Source organism: Toxotes jaculatrix, chromosome 10 (genome assembly GCF_017976425.1).
Source record: "Toxotes jaculatrix isolate fToxJac2 chromosome 10, fToxJac2.pri, whole genome shotgun sequence".
In the NCBI taxonomy this organism is placed as follows: domain Eukaryota; kingdom Metazoa; phylum Chordata; class Actinopteri; family Toxotidae; genus Toxotes; species Toxotes jaculatrix.
In genome coordinates this window covers 7,893,251-7,915,123 of record NC_054403.1, presented here as the reverse complement: position 1 = coordinate 7,915,123, position 21,873 = coordinate 7,893,251, and the positions used below count along the sequence as shown (strand labels likewise).

Below are 21,873 nucleotides of genomic sequence, written 5' to 3'. Positions count from 1 at the left end.
CTAGTGCGCACTAGTAGACTAGTCCGCTCTAGTAGACTAGTGCGCACTAGTAGACTAGTGCGCACTAGTAGACTAGTGCGGACTAGATAGACCGATGCGTATGAACTGATGAAGCCCCTTGGATAAGAGGCGAAACGTCTTCCCAGACAAACATATGTCCAGTTGCCTTCGATTCAATTTTCAAAGAGAGTTCCAAACAATGAAGAACACACAGTTTGACCAATCAACTGTCTGAGGACTGAGATCAGTTGATTAAATGAGTCAAGTCTGGTGTGCTGCTGCTTGGTTGGAACAAAAACCTGCAGCCACACGGCCCTTTGTGGAACAGTTTGGACACCTCTGCTATAGACTGCACTGTTTGCTGTGAGGTTGCTGTGAGTTTGGTTTTGCTGCACCAAAGCTGAGTAGTGGTAGCACCCTTGGCACTCCTTTGTGTAGTCTGCCTCTCTGCATGTGACCTCTGCCTAATGTTTTAACTTGAATTTTAAAACCTTAAATATGTTGTCCTGTAAGAGTTCTGAATTATATAGTTTGAAAGCAACAGTCTGGTACCAACATAAAGATTTCCTATCATCCTGTTGGATTTCACGTCTGACTGAATGTTCAATTGGAAAATTCCCTTTTTCGACACTAAACCTGGGACCGAACAGAAGCCGTTCAATTCTGTGCTCTGTGACCTAGGTAACTCTATAAAACATGAATCAACACCTTTTTTTTTTTTTTTGTTCCACTGCACCGACCGTAGCGTGTGTACCACACAAACCTGTCCGGCGGAAGTTGCGCTCACGGCCTTGTCACAAAAGAAATGGCGAGCGGCATCGGCAGTGAGTACTATTTTCTTACTCTTTCTTGGTCTGCTTTATGATTTACAGCAAAATAACACTAAGATTAAACGAACTGAAAGCATTGGAATCCCATGAATGTAGTTGGCCCCAGAAACGTCGTGGTTTGATAAAACGTTACACCGTGTCTCTGTGTGTGTCTCATGAATGGGTCCCCCCGTAATCAACAGTGCTAAGCTAACGCTAGTATTTAAACATTAGCTTACTCTGTGTTATTGTATATGAAATCATGGCTTACAACTAAGTTAATTTGTTTTAACTGTAATTGTATTCACGCACCAGCAAAAAACGGTTTAATCCAAGAATATTGCTAGCACTCTGTGAGCACCATACAAGCTAGTATCGTCTTCGTAGCTAACGGTAGCTAGCTAACTTGAATAATACAGTCTTTAAGTCATAAGAGTGCTGCTGTGTTTGTTTCATATCGTGTTTATCGTTTCTTTAAGTCACATCACACGTGCACATCGCAGGCCCTGCGGTTTTCTTTGGTTGCATATGGACAGGATCTTAAACAAACTGACAAACAAAAACAAAACACATCAGCCCGAGGAAACATGAATTTAAATTCTGAAATGAAAGAAAGATGAATTTATCCGCTCTTACAGAGGGCAATGTGACTCACTAATTTGTCTCGGTTATGTGGTTTATTTGTTCTTTTGTGCATATTTGGATAAATATATTGTGTTTACTGTTATATGACAATAAATCCGAGCTGAGCAGCTCAAGATGACAACAAAAAATGCAGTAATTTGCCTTTTAGCAAAACGTGAGGGGCTGTCAGGACTATGTGGACATGTTTTAATGTCTTTGTATATTTCTGCTCTTTTCTTTTTCTTTTTTTTTTGTCCTCCACAGAACACAAGATACTGAATGTGGGGCCGACAGAGCCCTGGTCAGTCAGGGAGAAACTATGCCTGGCCTCCTCTGTTATGAGGAGTGGCGACCAAAACTGGTAAAAATGAAAACCTACTGTTTGATTTGAAGCTTTCACATTGTGGTTGGGTTTCAGGAGTACAGTAAGAAGGAGACATGGGTTGTGAGAGTTTTGCTTTTAGCTGCACACACAGTAAATACAATGGATTCACAATTTCCCATATTGTTTTCATTATATCTGTTTTTTATTCTCTCAGTATGAGCAGTATAATAGTCAAATGGATGAATCCTACTGTCCAGAATCTGTTCAGGAGACCAGTTATCTTTGAATGAGCTGCAGGCAAATTGCGGCTGTACGGCGAACTTACAGACTCTAGTTCTCTTCCTTTGCCTGAGCGGCCGTTATAGTCAGCGGTGTCGCTTGTTAACTTTAAATGTGTACCCTGAAGTGTTCAGTGCGTACATGCCTAAAAGGTGGGTGTAATGTTCGCTTGAGAGTTATTCCCTTGTTTAGTAGCCTGTTGCTAACCGCTAAGTTAGCCTATGAGCTGTACGAGGCTATATGTTAGCTTGTTGTAATGCTAATACGTTCCGTTTGTGTTTACAGTCCGTTCATATGCTTTTGCTTACATCAGTTAGAAATATTGAACTTCACTGCATATTATACTTACCGTTTATGATGTATTATCATTCCAGACCACACACTCAAACACTCGCTCCCTCACTCACTCCCTGACTCTTACACTCATTCATACACACATACCCACGCATTACAGGAAGTACAGAATAAATCAACCAACTCAACTGGACGTCTGGCGTGTTCTTTAATCGGGACACCTCTGTACTTTGAACCACTCTAAGAAAGAACATTCCTGGAGCCTATCTCCACTTCATGGTCCTTCGAGCAGGATTAGTACCAATCAAGTATGGAACCTACCTGTGCAGACGCCCAGTCCCAGTCTACACAACACCGTACTTCACAGAGAGAACGACACCCCCCAGCCTACCTGAAAGACAATGTGGTTGCACCACCTCTCCATGAGGGACAAACTCCAGCCTCACAACCAGCCCCCCTCTCCCGAGGTTCGTGCAGTGAGCGCACACATAGCTCATCCCGGAGGACCACGAGTTCCAGGTCAGCACGCTCAGCACCTTCATCGACTGGTAGATTCCCCTCTAATGTTCTCTCAGAGCTACAGACAGCCCTGCTCGATGAGTGAGTGAAACAAATGGAGCTTGAAGAGTTACAGCGACAGCTTGCAGAGGAACAACAAGCCGACATTGAATGCCAGAGACTCCATGCTCAAGCTAAAGAGGCTCAGTGGATACAGGAGGGAGCTCACAGAGCTAGAGAGTCATTAACCAGACAACTACGACGGCGAGAGCTGAAGAAGAGAGAGAATGAGCTAGAAATAGCCAGGCTTGTTACTTCTCTCCTCCGAGAGAAAACACAGGACCCTGACGACACTAGGGCCTCACCACCTCTGTCAGATGTTGTACAGGCTGACCCAGTACCACTGTCTTCCCAGTCATCATCACCTGACAGCTGCATACCCTACCAACAATACCACATAAAGACTTCAGCCCACATACAGTCTCCATGGCTCAGCCCCCAGTGCCACAGGCAGCGCCTCCTCCAGCTTTTCTGCCACTGAACCAAGCACCTGTGAGCTACCATACCTCCTCACCCCCTATAACAGGGGTGGGCAAAGGGCCGGTGTGGCTGCAGGTTTTTGTTCCAACCAAGCAGCAGCACACCAGACTTGACTCATTTAATCAACTGATCTCAGTCTTCAGACAGTTGATTGGTCAAACTGATTTGACTGACTTGGTTGGAACAAAAACATGCAGCCACACCGGCCCTTTGTGGAACAGTTTGCCCACCCCTGCCCTATAACATCGTACCAGGCACCATACCCAGCTCATCCATCGCAGCATTACCAACCCGGTGCAGCCTTCACCTGCGCTGATCAGGCAGCATTATACACCAAGCCAGCCTGGATGCCATCCAACCCAGATTCCGCCACAGCTGGTATGAATCTCTTCGTCCCCTCACCATATGGCATTCCAAAGCCAACAATTCCCCAATTTGATAGCGGAAAAGAGAGTGACTTTGAATTACTCAAGATGGCCCTCAACAACGTGTTAAGCGGTCATCAGCATTTGAATGAGCAGTACAAGTACCAAGTGCTCCTTGGGCATCTGAAACTGCCTAGTGCACTCCAACTCGCTAAAGCTTACATGCATGATCCAAAGCCCTACACCACAGCCATGCAAGCTCTACAGGACAAGTATGGCCAACCTCGGCAGCTTGTCCAGAGTGAATTGGGTGCCATACTGAATGCCCCAGCCCTCAAGTTTGGAGACTCTGAAGCATTTGATGCCTTCGCCCTATCCATCCAATCATTAGTAGGCATGCTTAAGACTCTGGAAGGCCAGAATGGCTGCGAACTAAGATGTGGGTCCCATGTCGACCGACTATTAAGCAAGATGCCTCCGAGCTACCGCGATGGCTTTGTGGAGCACTGCCTGAACACAGGGATTCTTCAGACAGGCACAGACCAAACTTCCCCCCTTACCTGACTTGGGAGCCTGGCTACAGATGAAATCCCAGGCTAAATGCATTGCTGGCAGAGCTGCAGCACTCTATAACCAAGAAACCCCCAAGCTGATAAAGAGAGACCAACATACCTTTGCCAAGCCAAAGGAGAAATCTACTGCGTTTTTCCTCACTGCTGTCAGTGACCAAAAGCTCCAAGGGACGATCCTCACACCCCAAGCCTGCACACAAACCTAAACCATACTGTCCTCATTGCGACAACAGAGATCACTTCCTGAATGCTTGCCCAGAGTTCAAGGAACTGGACACAAGTCAGATTGTGAAGTGGATAACAGATGAACAGCGGTGTTGGAGGTGTGGACGATCACACAAGCCGGATGCTTGCATTCTCAAGCGACCCTGCAACACCTGCAAAGAGCAGCATTTGACAGTACTGCATGACGCTGTCCAGCAAAACCAGAAAAGTGTGCTCATGGTGACTGCCCCCACTACAAAGCAAGTGCACTTAGACAAACCAAAGGTCCAACCAAAGTGATGTTGAAGGTTGTGAAAGTCCTGCTTCACAACAAAGACCAAGTGCTGGAGACCCATGCTGTACTTAATGACGACTCAGAGAGGAGTGTTATCTTGCCACAAGCTGTGCAACACCTCAACCTTGCCCAAGAGCCAGAAACACTCACTCTCCGGCCTGTCTGCCAAGATGCAGTGCAGCTCCAAGGTGCTTCAGTTACCTTCCATGTATCCCCCCTGCTGAAACCTGGTGAGAACCAGGCATTCACATCTGATAACATGGGCCTCTCTGAACATTCTTACCCAGTGGCCACTCTCCAGCGGAAATATAAACACCTCCGCAACTTACCTTTATCTCCTGTGGACCATGTCCAACACCTGTTGCCGATTGGATCTGATATGCCTCATCTCCTGACACCTACAGAGCCAATCCGTATGGGCCCACCAGGTAGACCAATTGCAGTCCACACCAAGTTCGGCTGGGCTCTTCAAGGCCCCACCAGCATCGACCAGATCCCTGCATCCACACAACAATGCCTGTTCACCGCAACGGCTTCACCAGCCACTGAACTCTACATACTACCCTATATGAATGAATAGCAGGTAACCCGCTCAAACCCGCTCAAAGCAGGATCAGCAAGCCGTGGAACTGCTCCAGACATCCACTGTCAGAGTAGATGTTGATGGTACACAGAGATACGCAACACCGCTGCTTTGTCAAGCTAATGCACCAAGCCCCCATGGAAGCAGTGTTGCCCCGTCTCCGAAGCACAGAGCGGAGAATAGCTAAAAACCCAGATCTCGCTAAGGTGTACTGCCAGGAGATCGAGAAGCTTGAGAAGATGGGCTATGTAGCCAAGGTGCCACCTGAGGTAGCTAAAGCCTCTCCAGAATCCTGGTACATACCTCACCACATGGTAACCCACAATGGCAAGAACAGGATAGTTTTTAATTGCTCTTTCATTATAATGGGCAGTCCCTCAACGATCTCCTCCTCCCAGGGCCAACCTTAGGTCCATCCCTGCTCGGAGTCCTCATCAGATTCCGCCAGTATCCTGTTGCTGTGAGTGGTGACATCAAAGGTATGTTCCACCAGGTACGCTTTCTGTCAGAAGACAAACCAGTATTGCGCTTCATTTGGCGTAATATGCACAGAACTGAAGAGCCAAACATTTACGAGTGGCAAGTCCTGCCATTTGGTACAACATGCAGTCCCTGCTGTGCCACCAATGCCCTGCAACGGCACATTCATGACAAAGGTGACCCCAACAGTGACCTTGTTAAGTGGTCACCGTTTGAGTTCCTTATCCCCTGAGTATGATAAGGAAACAGGACTCCTCAGAGTTGGAGGGAGACTGCGAAGAGCAGAGCAGCTAAAGTTGGATTCTATTCACCCAGTCGTGTTGGACCCCAAACATCACCTGACTAAGTTAATCATTCAAGATTTCTATGAGACCCTCCTTCATCCTGGATCAGAGAGTACTAGCGGAGCTTCGCCGTCGGTTTTGGATTCTGCGAGGAAGGGAAGCAATCAAGAGGCAGCAGCGGAGGAGCCTGGGAGCTGCAGGAGGCCTTCGAGGCTATGGCTCCACACCTGAGAGAACAATTAGCTGAACAGCAGATAAAGTTCTGTTTCAATCCTCCAAGTGCTCCTCACTTCGGTGGGACGTGGGAGAGAGAAATCAAGTCAGTGAAGATGGCTCTCAATGTTGTACTGAAGGAGCAGACAGTGACTGAAACAGTGCTCCGGACTGTCCTTACAGAAGTGGAAGGTAGCCTGAATGCCCAGCCCCTTGGCTATGTATCTTCAGACATTGCAGATCCCGACCCTATCACACCTAAAATCCTGCTGATGGGACGCTACGATGCATCACTCCCTCAGGTCATCTATGACTCCACTTACACCTTAGGAAACCGCAGATGGAGGCATAGTTAAGCCCTGGTTGACCACTTCTGGTCAAGGTTCATCAGTCACTACTTGTCCAGTTTGGAGGAGAGACAGAAATGGCAGACAGATGGGAAATACCTCACCGAAAACCAAGTGGTACTCATTGTTGATCCTCAGCTTCCATGGGCCCTCTGGCCAGTTGGTAAGGTGACACAGACTTATCCTGGAGTGGATGGACGCACCAGGACCGCCTCTGTCCAGGTTAAGGATCGGACCTACCTTCAACCAGCGGTTTGTCTGATCCAGCTCCCTGAACACTCGCTCCCTCACTCACTCCCTCACTCTTACCAGTGCTGATGATAGGTGGCAATGATCGTGATTTGTCTTGATTTATTTCTAATTTGAATGCACGTCTTCCGTCACCACATGCATTTCATTTCAGGTTGTCTTCTCAGCCTGTGTTTATTCTGAGGAATCTGTTTGTCTTCCAGGGTGTCTGTAAGTAGAGCCATCAAGCCTTTCTCTGAGCCTGGTCGTCCGCCTGACTGGTTCTCACAGAAGGTGAGAGAGCTGCAAACCTATGCAGCATTTTCTCCATTTTCTTGTACTGTCTGATCCTTTAAGTTAAGTTACTTCAAGATAACACATTTTCTCTTTTCTCAGCACTGTGCCTCACAATACTCAGAGCTTCTGGAAGCCACAGAAGCACCAAAGTTAGTACCACAACACACATACAAACGCCTCATGATAATGTTCCCCTCCTTTAACTGTGGGTTAAATATGTTGAAATTTGTTAAAAGCGTTAAAGCGTTTGTGCTCTTCTCTGCTACAGGCGTAAACGTGGTGAGAAGGGTGAGGTGGTCGAGACCATTGAAGATGTCATCGTTCGCAGACTGACGACTGAGAGGATAGAGGAGCTGAAAAAGCTACTACGAGACACACAAGAGCAGTACAGGTACATGTATACCGAAAAGAAAGCACTTTGAGGACTGTGAGTCACGACCTTTAACCTCCCTGTGATTTCTGTCCTGACAGGAAGTTAAAGAAGGAGGTGGATCTGATACAGACAGGTCATATGGACTCCCAGCTGAAGGAGCTGTGGGCAGAGATCACACTGTAAGACTCTTACCAGTCCTTCTGTTTGCTGCTAATTGTTGTGACTCATTTATTACTATGAGTTTGACATGTGAAGTATATTCAAATACCAACACATGCCCAGCTGTTTTACAAGCTACAATAACAGCACACCTTTAGTTATGGTTATTGGTTGGTCTGGCATCCTGTTCTTTGGTCCAGAAAGTGAAATATCTTTACTATTGGATAGATACTCACAAAATTAGGTGCAGACGTTCCTGGTCCCCAGGGGATGAATCTTAATAACTTAATCCCTGACTTTTCATGTACCATCACCAACTGGCTGGGTCACGTGAAGGTTTCAGAAAACAATAAATATTACACTGAAAATGTTAGTTTCCACATTTACCAGCCGTACTGTCGCACAGCTAGATGTCTAGTAAAACTCTAGTTCTTGCTCTCTCTGTTGGGCAGTGAGCTGGGATACCTCAACAGTGGTTATTGAATAAACGGGGAAGAAGATTTTCCAGTTGGTTTTGGATTCAAACAGCTGCAGTCTTCTACCTTACTGCTGCTGCCATATTTTCAAATTGTCATTCATTTGGGTTTTTTTTTTTCCATCTTTAGAAAGAAGAAGCAGGATGAGGAGGAAGCAGAGCAGAAGAGGAAAGCAACAGAAACAGCATATCAAGGTAGATTTAGTCTGCACACTGTGAAGGCTTTATGTTGAATTATGTCTTTTTTTTCTTCTGAAAACACAATATATTTGATCGTGTGGGTATTTATTATGAACTTCACACTTTGTGATACATGATTCCCATGTGTCGTTCCTCCCACACTGCCTGACGTGCTATGATAGAGATTTTGAAGGTGCATCAGAATATTATAAATGCCACTGTAAACATATCCATTTGCCTAATACATCTGTTTTTCAAGGTGTGTGAGATTTATCTACTACTTTATCAAGAGAAGCGTTTGAAGTGTTATATGGTTTTATGACATTGTTAAAGAACAAAGAAAAACTGATGTAGGTTTGCAGACACATTGCTTACATACATAATGATCAACAGTATTCTGTCTGTAAACATCTATGAAAAGGTCTGTGTAGACATAACATCAAAGCAATGAAGGAGATGTAGTAGTTTAAGGTTTTCGTTCACTTACATTCCGGTGAAGGGTTTTATCAGTCTTAATGCCATAAATCTGCAGCTGCTAAAATGTTTTGCCTTGACTTTTCTTTGAATTTTTTTCTTTTTTTTTTTTTTCCTTAATAAAACAAAAGATTGTTTCTCTGATGTGCCTGGGTTGGAAAGCCAGTGCTGTCACATGATGCTTTGCTCATGATTTCTGTGTTGTTTTTTTTTATTCTCTGACTCCTCACAAAAAAATTGACTCATTCTCTCACTCACCCTCTCTGACCCTCCCTCACACTCTCTCCGTCACAGCTCGTCAGGCGGTGAAAAACACACCCAAGCGTTTGCCCAGCGTAACTGTACGTTCTCCTCTGGGTGCCAGCCCACCGACGCTGGATTCTCAGGCCGACTCTTCCGTCCCCACACCGCCCATGGACACAGGAGGTGTTGCCTCCGATGACACCACCACTCACTCAGTTGTAAGAACGTATTCATTTAACAGTGATGAGATGCCAAGAGTATACTGTCAGTGCTGAGAGAAAAATGTACTAAATAAGACATTTTCAGTACAAACCTAGGTACAGTGTTGATGTCTTATAACTTGAAATTAATTCCTCAAACGTAATATCACTCACAGGCTTCATTGAAGTGGATTTGGGGTCCTGTCATATGTATTGTTATACAGTGCCTCTCTGCACCTCCAGCTTGTTTTTATTTATTTATTTATTTATTTATTTATTTATTGTCTCACCATGAGTCTATAGAAAAAGCTCTTCTCATGTTATGGTGTTTTTGGCAAAGCCAGCACCTGCAATATTTCCAATATTGTGGCCGACTGTGCCAACCACTCTCACTGATTCTTTGTTGCCTTCGCCAGGCCCAGGGGGTCGGAGTATTTCTACCAGCGACGGACGCTCCAGGCCCAGGGCCCAAAGATGGAAGCCTGGCTGCTCTAGTGGATGACTCACCACAGAAGAGGCTCCTGACCCAGAAGGCCACGCCGCCGCCCTCACCTCTTCTGTCGGAACTGCTGAAGAAAGGCAACCTCATCTCAGCTAGCCCCCGCCTGGTGAGTGACGTGTTAGCTTGGCTGATAACATCCAAAGCTACAAGAAAACCAGGAAATGAAATTGAGCAAGACTTGGTTGTAACTGCCTCAGTGTTGCTTTACTTAATGCATATAACATATAAACACCAAGGTATGAAATGTTAGAGTAATCTTAAACTGTAAAAGTACTTTGTATGGTTATAGATGATTTACATGTTCAGAGATAATATCCCTAAATATTTTCATTCTTGTTTTTGTTCTTTTTGATTTTAACCGGTAATAATTAAAGACTAAAACATCACTTTGTTTTTTTTAAATACCCTTTTTGTATTTGTTGATGTCAGGTTGCAGAGGGGGACTCGACTGGAAACCTCACCAATGGACTACAGACAGCCACTGCAGCCACTGCCTTACCACCTGGACATGAGGTCATCATAGGTAGATATATTTACCTGTTCATGCATGTGCACAGTTGGGCACATTACCTGTTTTTTTTTTTCCCCCTAGAATGTCTAACTGAATAAAGGCTGATTTACTCAAAAGCAAATAAATTTTTTTTATTTGCTCGTGTGTGTGTGTTTGCAGAGGGTGAAGCAGAAGCTGCAGTAAAGGCAGAGCTCGCTGAGGAGACAGGATTAGTAGAAGAGGACCTTGTAGCAGTGTCTTATATGGGAGATGAACTGGACCTGGAGACAGTAGGAGACATCATTGCCATCATAGAGGAAAAGGTACGGAGGATTATGTGTCAGAAACAAAAAAATCTTATTGATCACTGCAGGGAAGTTGCTTTGTGACAACTGCACAGCACACATTTAGAAAAGAGGAAGTAAATAAGTAATAAGTAATTTGAAAAATACAACAGACCTAATCTCTCTGTATTATGATGAGGGAGGGCACATCATGAATAAATGAAAAGTAATTAAAAATGTAAACAAGGATGACAAAAGAAGAAAGATAAAAATGGAAAAATAAACAAGCAGGAGCAACTGTGAATGCACAGCCAACACGTGCACAAAAAATAAAAACAAATCTATAAAATTGTTCACATTATTCTGTCTCATATGACTTGCTGTTAGCTATTCCCATGACAGAAAACATCCAGTGGGTAAAACATTTGATAACATGAACAGCATTTGCTCAGTCATAAAGATCACAGAGGTAGTTTAAACTAGTAACTACTCATTTGTCTCGATCTCTCTCCCTCCCTCTGCTCCTGTCCTCCTCCTTAGGTTGATGACTCTGTGGAGGCTTTGGATGCAGCAGCGGTGGAAGCAGCACTCTCTCTGTGCGAAGAGGCTGTTTCAGAGGGACACACCCTCCCTGGCCCCTGGGAGACACAGGAGCTGAAGGCTTCGGATCCCGCACCCACAGTTCAGGACTCCAACCCCACACAGGAGCCTCAGGATGTGGCTGTGATGCCAGCCCCGACTCCTGTAAGCACAGAGACCCAGATCCAACCAGAGACTAAAAGAGAAGAGCAGCTCAAGGGAAACTGTGAGGGACCTGAAGCGACAGGAAGTGATGTCACTCCTTGCGTCACCTCTGATGACGTTGCTACAGGGATTGAGTTTACAGAGGAGGGTGTGACAGTGAAGGAGGCCACTGAAGCAACAGTGAAGAGTGAAGGAGAGGAGTGGAGCCAGCCTGAGCCCAATCCACCCTGTCTAGGTGGGTGGTGTGCATGCATACACACACAAGCACACACACAAGCACACACACAAATCATACTCCAGTGTTTGTTTATGGTCCTCTTCTCATTTTTGTCCCACAGACTCTGAAGACAGCTCTGTGTCTGGGAAAGAGTCCAAGGTACCGTACTTCTGCGTATTTACACATGAACATCATTTGTTAATTGCGGTGATTTTACTCGTTTTTGTGTTTTTGTCAGGAGGTAAAGGAGGAGGAGGCGGGCAGTGAGGGTGACCCTGAAGAAGGGATGGAGCTGAAGGAGGAGTGCGGGGAGGGGCCCTATCTGTCGGAGGTGGAGCGGGCAGCCAGCGAGAGCGAAGACGGCTACGGGCCGCCCTCCCAGCGCTACACGGCCGATTCGCTGGCCAGCAGCCCGGCCTCTTCTTCCCAGCTGTAGGTGTCACTGTGATCATTTGGTCACAATAATCATTTTCTATCTACTGGGTACTGTATAGTGGTAAAGTGACTATGTGTGAATCCAGGCCAATGTCCTGAGAAAACCCCTGCCTTCAAAGCAACAAAGCATTTTAGAGGTGAACTGCTGTTAAAGCTAGATAAAGCTTAGCTGGAATTTGTCATGAATATTCATGTCATGACCTCTGAATCAGATTAGGACTCCATTTCTCTGAACTAAGCAGTCTGTGACTGCTGACATCAGATTTCTAACAGCATGTGATTTTGTCTCTCTGCCACTTGGGGGTTTCTCTTCTGCTTTTCATTTCCATTCGCTGTGGACTTAACACTCCTCTCTTTATTTCCCTCTCACTTCCCTTCTCCTCCTCCTGTTCTGCTCTGTCTCTCTGCATCAGATCTACATGTGGTGAAGACCAGGAGGCGGTCCAGGCACAGAAGATCTGGAAGAAAGCCATTATGCTGGTGTGGAGAGCTGCAGCCAACCACAGGTGGAGCTTTTTGGCCTAAACTCGGTCTCGATAATTAATCAATAATCAATCTTTGTTGTCAGAACACTTCAGCAGTACCTCACAGTCAGGCTCATTTATAAGGTCTTTCCACATTCTGAAAAATACTGAGCTCATGAGAGTTATTTCCCAAGGACAACCCCAATACACAGGACAGCCACTAATGGACTTTTTACAAGGCACCCAGAAAGTGTGTGATTTATATTTTTTATCAAATTATATTTTATGTAAATGTTATCTTCCAACACAGTGGTACTTATTCCATCTATTTTATTTTAAATATATATTTCCAAGAAAAAAAAAGTCAGAGTTGGATGTGTAAAGTATCGGAATCAGTCTTCAAAACCAGTCACATGCAGTTTCTGTCTATAGTGTCCAGTGCAGAAAGTGAACTTCCCCTAAAGCGTTAAAAACCCCAACATTCCCAAAAACATTGCCAGCAACATGACCATAATTAGATCGGCTTACGGCCTTGATCCTATACGTACATTCTTTTTGTACATTTTTAGATTTTTGTTGATAGATTTTCCTGTAAGTGCAAACACGACTGCAATCATGCTTAGTCACCAGTAGCAGCCAAAGATTTGTGCAACAAGTACAGAATTGAGAAAGATGCTTATCTGAGCTAATTCTGGACTAAACACCTTAGTCTGCAAGTTCTGTATTTGACATTTTTGTTTCTTTGTGCCTTTTCTGTTGACTGACATTGTAAAAAGTTTCTTGCACAGTGTTCTAAAAATTTGATGGTTTTCACTTTTTCTTCTCGACAGTCCTGTGTGTGTGCAGTGAAACTGATTTTTCACCACTTTGAAGAAAGGAAATGAGATGTGGTTTAGTTACAGGAAACGGCAGAAAAAGGATCTCATGACAAAAGGGAAACAGGTGTTTTGCTGTTACTGATGTCCTGTGTCTCTCAGGTATGCCAGTGTCTTCCTGCAGCCTGTGTCAGATGACATCGCCCCCGGTTACCACAGCATCGTACACAGGTCTGACCTCACACACAGGCGCAACAACAGAAAATATACTCGATTGATTATAATAGACAGAAACTTTAATCTAAACATCTCCCTCTGCCCTGCGACTCCTCCCACCCGTCCTGTTCCAGACCCATGGATCTGTCGGCCATTAAAAAGAACATTGAGTCCGGTGTGATCCGTACAACAGCCGAGTTCCAGCGAGACATCATGCTGATGTTTCAGAACGCCGTCATGTACAACTCGTCGGACCACGACGTGTACCATATGGCGCTGGAGATGCAGCGTGATGTCCTGGAGCACGTCCAGCAGTTCCTGGCCACCCAGCTCATCATGCAGACGTCAGAGAGCGCCATCTCCGCCAAGAGCCTCCGCGGCAGGGAGGGGAATCGTAAGCCAGGAGAGCCGGCCGAGAAGGTGGGTTGGGTGGCTTGGTGGGGGCAAAATTAGGATTCCCCTAAAGAGTCTCTCACAGTGTCGACCATGTCTCATTTTGATAAAGAACTCTTTAAAAGCCCCCAGATCTCTGACTTTTACTGTTCTGTTCTCAGCTGTGAAATGTTTGGAGTGTGAAAACATCAGCAGCATCTGTGTTCCAGGATTTCACTGAGTCTTTGTTTGAGGCCCCTGTAATGTTGCTGTCTCACCTTTCATTGTTCTTAGGTCAGAGTTGACATAAAAAAAATGAAGATTTACTGCAGACATCCAGTTTCAGAATGGAAAACTGTATCAGCACGTGCACAGAAACTTGTTAAACCACTTCCTCACTATCCATCTGTCTGTACTGACCGTGGGAACAGGTAGAGGCTGTGATTCGCTCACTGAAAGTGTAGGTCCTTCACCTGAGAGCTATTTTAATAGATGAATGCCGAGATAAGACAGATTAGTGCCTTCTAAGTGAGATGATCATTGCTTAAAGACTTGCTCGTGACTTGTCTGTCCAGCTTAGGACAGACACTGCTTTACTTAGTGGGTAATATAGTCTCTTATTTACTGATAATTAAAGTTTGTGTTTCATTTCTCAAATAACCAGCAAATTTGTAATAATGTATGCAGATCTGGACTGAAGGGGTTATTGAAATAACACATTCGCCCTCTGCTTTGCACAGTTTGTCTTCAGAGGAAACTACAAGCATTCTGGGAAAAAGGCTTTTTGGTGTATTTTTTGGTAAATGCCAAAACCATCCGTCTGTCTCTGGTACAGTTTAACCTCCAGTGTTTTATCCTAAATCCTGAGTGGAACAGTTACAGGTGTGATAATCTGAGATATATGTGGTCAGTGCTGCCAGCATTATGGGATTTATACAACGTATCATGTAAAAACAACATGGTGTTTGAATCACAGCAGAATACATGAAGACAGGGGCTCAAATCGTTGTGTCTCAGCTGAAAACACGATCATACATGCATGACATTATTCTGTGTTTCAGGATAGACACTGAAAATATACCTTTTTACACAACGTGTTGAATTCATGCTGCTTTATATCTCTGATTCCAGGGGAATACATTTGAAATATTTGCATTATCATATTCACACACGATGCACAAAAGTCGAACATGCACTCACACACACACACTTATGAAGACACGGGACATTTGAGACATCTGATCAACACTTCCCTCGGCTTGCTATAATGTGCTTCAGTGGAATGACTCCTGGTCTCGACTTCCCAGCTGATTGACGTCCTGCATGCTGGCTGCACCTCTCCTCACTAACTTCTGTCTGTCTGTCTCTGTCTGCATCTGCCTGTCACTGACTCAGCTGTTTGTCTGCCCCCTGTCTAACTGTCTATCTGCAGTGGACTTATTTGCAGTTGTATTGTGTGTGTTTGTGTCTGTATTACTTTAACTGCATGAATGTGGGAGTCTCGAGTGTGTGTCTAACAGGGTCCCTGCTACTCATGGCACTTTGTTTTTTTGGAAGTCATCATTGAATTTTAAAAAGTTGTCTCTAGGCAGGGAAAATCTGGGAATGTGCATAATTTCCTTTGGAAGTCTGAGAGTGTGTTTTCACAGGGCCGATGGTTTACTTTGGTTACACAAATATATGAAATGATATGAGGCTGCCACATTATTTTTAGAGCTTTACTTGACTGAAGAAGGTTAAAATATATAACATTCGTAGCTAAGACGGAGTGAAAGACATATTTTTCACATAAGCCATGATGGGAACTGTATGGTGTTTGTGAGCTGTGTTAAAGTCACGTGAGTTTGTAGATTTACAATCTTCAAAAGGTGCTCCGAGTGTGTGTGTGTGTGTGTGTGTGTGTGTGTGTGTGTGTGTGTGTGTGTGTGTGTGTGTGTGTGTGTGTGTGTGTGTGTGTGTGTGTGTGTGTGTGTGTGTGTGTGTGTGTGTGTGTGTGTGTGTGTGTGTGTGTGGATATCTGTCTCTCTGACGTGTGAGTACTTGTGTTTGCGCCGTGCAGCGGTCAAATGGCCTCCTGTCCCCCAGCGTGCTTCGTGCTTTGACACAGACTTGTATGAAACTTGCTTCTCACGCACATGTGTGTCTTTTCTCTCTTTCTCACTCCAATGTTTGTCCTCCTACAGGACAGTGTCCCAATGGCCTCTCCTGCTTTCCTTCTCTCTCTCTTTGTAAGTATTCAGGTTCTCCCTCAGATTTCACCAGAACCAGGCCACGCTCCGCACACGCTTGCCTCAACCCCGACACACACACTCACACGCACATGCACACGCACACTGACACACCTCTCATCTCTTTTCTGTTCTTTCTCTCAGTTCAGTTATTTATTTCAGTAACATTATAGGAATCAAACCTGCTGTAAAAATAAAAGTAGAAATTATGAAGTAAAAGTGAAACAGTTTCCATTCAGGTCATTTTAAAGTTATTATTATTATTATGGATTATAGCCTAAATATTAACTAAGGTCAAGCTGTAAAATCTAACGTCATTGTATTTTTAATGACACTGTGTCTCCCTCAACATGTATCTTGGTCACAGTTTTAAATAATAAATGGTTGTTAAAGGGGTTTTTAAAATGTTTGAATGAATAAATAAATACAATTGGCTGACATATTGTTATTGGAATATATTCAACTCCAGCATCAGTTAAAAAACTTTTTAAAAACTATTAAATTATAAATATTCAGGTACTTAAAATTGTAAATATTTAAAAAAAGACTTTCCTAAATAATATTAAGTGTAAGTCAGTTGTCTTTTATTCAAAGTGTATGCTTTTAATAAAAGTATGCTTTTAGAGCCTTTGTAACACTGGACACTAGATAAGAAACAGAGTTAAGGTCAGAAATCTCTTAGATATAATTTGTTAATAGCTGAACTGGTAATCAGCACTGTGTGGATGTGGTTCAGTCAGATTTTAATCACGTTTTCCTGGTGATAATAGCAAACAGTTGCACAACAGTTGTCACATGATGATTCAGATATTAATAAATACTGACAGGTGCATGCTGTCATGTGACATCACCTGTTTCTAACTGAGCTCCGCCCACTTCAAACCAGTAAGAAGAGAAATCACACAAACTGAAATCTCTCATGCAAAACAACTATTTCACAGCTTATAGAAAAGATTGGATCTTATTTTTTTTTGTTTGTTAGTCTTTGAATTTTCTTTCAAGCATGGTACAACTCCCCTGACGTGTTGTTCCTGTTTATGGGAAATTAGTTTTCAAGTCAGTCAGGTTTTACAGTTGATGTCAAGATGATGATAGACTGTGTCTATAGAACATAGTCTATCAGTTATTGTTTACACACACACACACACACATCACTGTCTGTTTCACCCTCATAAACTTTAAGTTCTGTTTGGACACAATATGCTCACCACACACACACACTCACACACACACACACACTCACACACACTCCCACAGGCTCCAGTAACCTTTCATCACCCAAGCTTCCGTCGACCTTCGGTTAATGACCCCATGCCGGTTTCCTGTGTTTTTCTGTTTACGTGCGATTGTCCGTGTCTCTGCATGTTCTAATTTCTTTTCTCCTTCTTTTCTTTTTAAATCTTTTTCTTTCTCACCATTATTATTATTATTTTTTTTATGTTCTTCATTTGGGAAGGAAGCCTTCCGACGTGGACTGTGCTGTTGTTTTTGTGCGGAGCTCAATCACGTGAGGAGGCCCGCCTCAGGGCCTCCCTTCACGCTGTCCAAAGGACCACTTACCTTTCTGCTCTCATGTTAATTCTTTCTCCTGCTCTCTCTTGTCGTTTTTTTTTTTTTTTTTTTTTTGTGTGTGTGTTTATGTCTCTCCCCTGCAGGACGGAGGCACCAGGGGTCGCCGCAGCGCCATGGAGGCTGACCTCAAAATGAAGAAATAGACAGAGATTTCAAAAACTGAGACACTTAGAGAGACAAAGAGCCACTTTTGCAATCAGAGAAGGTGGAGCTGAATACTTACTGGTCACTTTGGTTGTTTTCTGAAGAGGACAGCAGGCTGTGTGTGCCTGGTGTGTGTGTGTGTATACACAGTCATCCGTGCTTTGGCGTAGATGAGGGTATGTGTGTGTCTGTGTGTGTCTGAGAGAGCTGCATAGAGTTTTCTCTTCTCCAGTTCATATGATGGGTTAATGTGCAGCGCTGTGGGATTTTACTCCAGGACAAACAAGTCTTCCCCCGAGTATCATTTCACCAGCGAAGGTAGTAAGTCATCATTTCCTCCGGCTGAGGTGGAAAAGGCAAAGAACTCTGTGGAAGGAGAGAAAAAGTTTTCACCAGCAAAAGTGTGTTTGAGATCAAATGATGAATGGCGGCTGAGTTCTGCTCTTCAGATATTTATCATGTTGAATCGTGGATGCATTAATACTAGTTGGTAGTTGGGTGTCTTGCACCGAACTGCGCCCAACACATGGGAGCTGAAAAGACACTAGACGGCAACAACAAGCAGGATGACCACATGACAAATCATAATGTTCAGTTTCAGCCAACCTTTACAACTGGATTTTCTGTATTTATATTAATGGAACTCAGATGTCTTTCTAAAGTAAATTAGATGGTGTTACTTAGCCGGCTGTTTACGTCTGCTTTGTTTAGTAACACATTATAATGCTGGAATCTGTTGGCTGTAGAGGAACATGCCAGTGGTTTAGCACACTAACTTATAATACTTTACATTTCTGCCAAACTTTTTTTTCCAAAGCGCAGATTTTCAATTTGATTACTTACCCTCATGCAGCCCTGAGCTTCCACAGAATACAGGGTACATCTAAATTTAACGTCAGAAACCAACCTCGTACCGTGCAGACAGAAACGAAACATGCTTGAGAGATGTAATCAGTCACAGGAAACAATGCGTTATCTGTTGTTACAGCGACCGTTTATCGTTTCCATCTCTGGTGGTGCATCCAGGTACACGTAGGCATCAGAAAACTATGTTCTCCAAGTCCAAAATACAAGATCTCCATTACAGAAGTAGAGGAAAGTATACTGAGACTTCTTGCATTTGAGAGCTTGCTGTTTGCCAGCGGACGTTCAGAACAGCAAACATATGCTTTGTGAAATGTTTGGTAGTGATGTAAAATTAAGTTGTAGGGCTAAAACACAGTGTGGAGATTGCTGTTGCTGACATAGTATTGATGCATCCCTCCTTGTCACTTAGGATGTAGCCAGTGTGTGCTATGTAAATAGCATAAGAAACATGTTTGTGTACTGTGTGTTAGATAGGAGTACAAAAAACGAGTTTTGTACTAGTGTGATGGATCATGTAGAGTTCTGTGTTTGGGTAGCCGATACATGTATCATGTGTTCTGTTGTACATTTGTTAAATAAAAAGATTATTTGATCTAAGGCTTAATCAGGTTAGTTGTTTATTTGCTATGGAATTTAGTTTAATGTCTTTGTTACTCCACGGTCCTGTATTTGCTACAACACGACTTCCAGCATTGGCTTTCTTGGTAATCTTCTGTCGCCAGCCACGTTCAGTGTTGTGTTCAGGGTAAATGGGCTTATTGAGAAGATCCTGCACACCAAAGCTTGTGTAATCATTTATCCGCAGCTGTAAACAACTCCAAACCCAGGCTGTGCAAGCAAGTCAGCAAGTGCCAAAGTAATTGTCGGCAGATGTCAACAACATGTGTAGTCTGTGTGCTGGGAAGAACATTTCACCAGCACAGCAAGTAAAGTAGCCAAGTACACTCACGAAAGCACAGGACAAAGAAATAGTGCAACAACTTTTATTTTACAGTCACATAAATAACAAAAGTAACAAAAGTGAAGCACACTTCAGGAGTGAGACCCGCCCAGTCCTGGGTGGAAGCTTTACTGTTTACAGCATAAAATTTAAACATTCAACAGTTCTGTGCAAAATACTGTAGTCATCTTCTCAGAGAGCAGGAAAAAAAACCCAGCAGTTTTACCTCCTGCTCTGCAGTTAGACATTCATACATCAAACAGGATAATCTACTGAAATACAACAAAACCTCAGTGTGTGACAGGCCAGGCTTTGTGCATGAGGCCTTACATTAAAAAACAATGAGGGATCACATTCAAACACACACACACAAATTGGTAGAGAGTGCAACAGGGGTTTTACATTCTTAACTTCACCCCTAGTTGTAATCATGTATGACAGGACTGGCAGAGGAGTACAGCTTCCTCTTCACCAGCCGGTACTCTGGTCTCAGCTTCATCACTTTGTTGGTATCAAAGATGTGCTTGAGCCGCGGCCAGCCGTCATCCTTGTCTGCCTTGAAGATCACAGACAGTTCAAACGTGGGAGTGACGGTCGGGTCTGGGAAGATGCTCCCCGCAGACCTCAGGCCCTCTTTGCACTCCACGTACACCTTGATGGAGGCGCCGCGGAGCCCACAGGGCTCGTTGGCGGAGGTGTTCACCACGTCCTGGCCGACCCTGGCGGTCATGTGGTGGGGCAGCAGCAGCACCTGGCAGTGGAGGGTGGAGGCCTTGGCCTCTGTCAGACAGCGCTCTATCTGCCGGGTCACATCCTGCTGAAGGAGCCGCTCTTCATGCTCCAAATCAGCATCCAAGTTAGAGACTGTGGGAAAAGACCAAGAGTGTGGTTAGAATGGGTGGCATTCAATTCACAGTGTATATACCACAGTAGGTACATTAACAATAATAATAATATCTATGCTGGCAGCACCTGACTTTTACTCCTGTCACTACTTTTATCTGTAACAGCGCTGTCACCACACCACTGGCTCTGTATCGGCACCTGAGAGGAGGAGCCCTGTGAACAGCTCAGCTGATCCAAGACCTGAGTCACTTGCATCAGACACGTCCCCATCACTGAGACTAGGTAATTAATGTGTTCTTCCGCCGGAGAGTATAGTTCTGCTTCTAACAGTTACTTTAATCGTGTGAGCGGATTAATATTTAACTGTAATCAGGTGAGTGTTCACCGGTCCTGTGAGTAACTCGGCCAACCAGAGCTGACTTTCTTTCTAATTAGTAACTTTTTTTTTTTGTCGTTTCTTAACAAAACCACGTTTAAATGTTTTTAAAAACAACTTACAAGGCGAGCTGTTCTCCCTCTCGTCGCAGCTTTCGACGCTCCCCCGCCGGGCAGAGCCGGTCTTTCTGCCCGGGGATCTGAGCTGGAAGAAGTACTTTCCTATCATCTCTACGACGCTTTCTTCCTCCGACAAGACGGGGACTCGGTGTCCAAAGAGCAGAGCCGCGGTATAGACCATCCTGATTCCTGTTTGCTAAGCTCCGGTGTCTCCTCCAAACGTTTGATCTGTGTCTTATCCATGTATCGCGTTAGCTGAGCAGAGCACAGCGATCGGCGAGCGCCGGGCTTTTATACCGGAGCGGTGACGGCTTGCATCAGCTGAGCTTGGTCACGTGGGCGGGACCGAGCGAGTCAGTCGAGAAGTTTCCTGATCAGCGGCTCGTGCAACATGTCCGGGTGTTACAGCAGAAGGGAAGAGCTGAGCCCTGTCACGTATAGTCAGTAGTACTGCAATACAAGAGTAATATCCTGTATTTAAACAGGCATTTACCCACATCAGTGGGACTGAACGTAGCCTGAACGACATGTAAAAGCAACATAAGGCCATGCAAAAAAAAAAAAAATATATATAGCATTTAGAAATTCAGTTCAATAATAAATACACGAATAAAAGTTACAGTGCCGTTCAAATAAAGTCCTCAGTCTTGATGTAAAATCACTGAGGGTTTCAGCAGGCGTGCACTTCTCTGGGAGTTAGGTCCAGATATGTGGAGAATAAAAACTGAAAGCTACTTCTTCATGTTTAGTTTTGATTCTGGGGACAGAAAGTAGACCTGTCCCAGAAGACCTGAGGATGGTTTGCAATGTTGCAGCAGATCAGAAATATATTGTGGCCCTAATAAATATATATATTTATAAATACATAATTTATAGAAACCAACAGTAGGATTTTGAAATC

The 21,873-nt window shown here is 44.2% G+C and overlaps 2 protein-coding genes across 2 annotated transcripts; one reads left to right on the top strand and one right to left on the bottom strand.

Annotated features, from left to right (window-relative positions):
* Window positions 1-762: 762 nt before the first annotated feature.
* brd8b (bromodomain containing 8b) lies at window positions 763-19,289 on the top strand. Its single transcript, XM_041048084.1, has 18 exons — window positions 763-824; window positions 1,698-1,794; window positions 7,165-7,234; window positions 7,337-7,386; window positions 7,506-7,628; window positions 7,709-7,789; window positions 8,375-8,439; window positions 9,193-9,359; window positions 9,758-9,949; window positions 10,273-10,366; window positions 10,514-10,656; window positions 11,158-11,596; window positions 11,700-11,737; window positions 11,817-12,010; window positions 12,427-12,519; window positions 13,455-13,523; window positions 13,643-13,928; window positions 17,764-19,289. Exons 1-18 carry the CDS (start codon window positions 806-808, stop codon window positions 17,821-17,823), a joined length of 2,280 nt encoding a protein of 759 aa, XP_040904018.1. The 5' UTR covers window positions 763-805; the 3' UTR covers window positions 17,824-19,289.
* Window positions 19,290-19,660: 371 nt separating this feature from the next.
* Window positions 19,661-21,252, bottom strand: si:ch211-39i2.2 (uncharacterized protein LOC449866 homolog). The gene is made up of 2 exons (XM_041047459.1): window positions 20,976-21,252; window positions 19,661-20,495 (listed from the first exon to the last, which is right to left on the bottom strand). Exons 1-2 carry the CDS (start codon window positions 21,151-21,153, stop codon window positions 20,050-20,052), a joined length of 624 nt encoding a protein of 207 aa, XP_040903393.1. The 5' UTR covers window positions 21,154-21,252; the 3' UTR covers window positions 19,661-20,049.
* Between the last annotated feature and the right edge of the window lie 621 nt (window positions 21,253-21,873).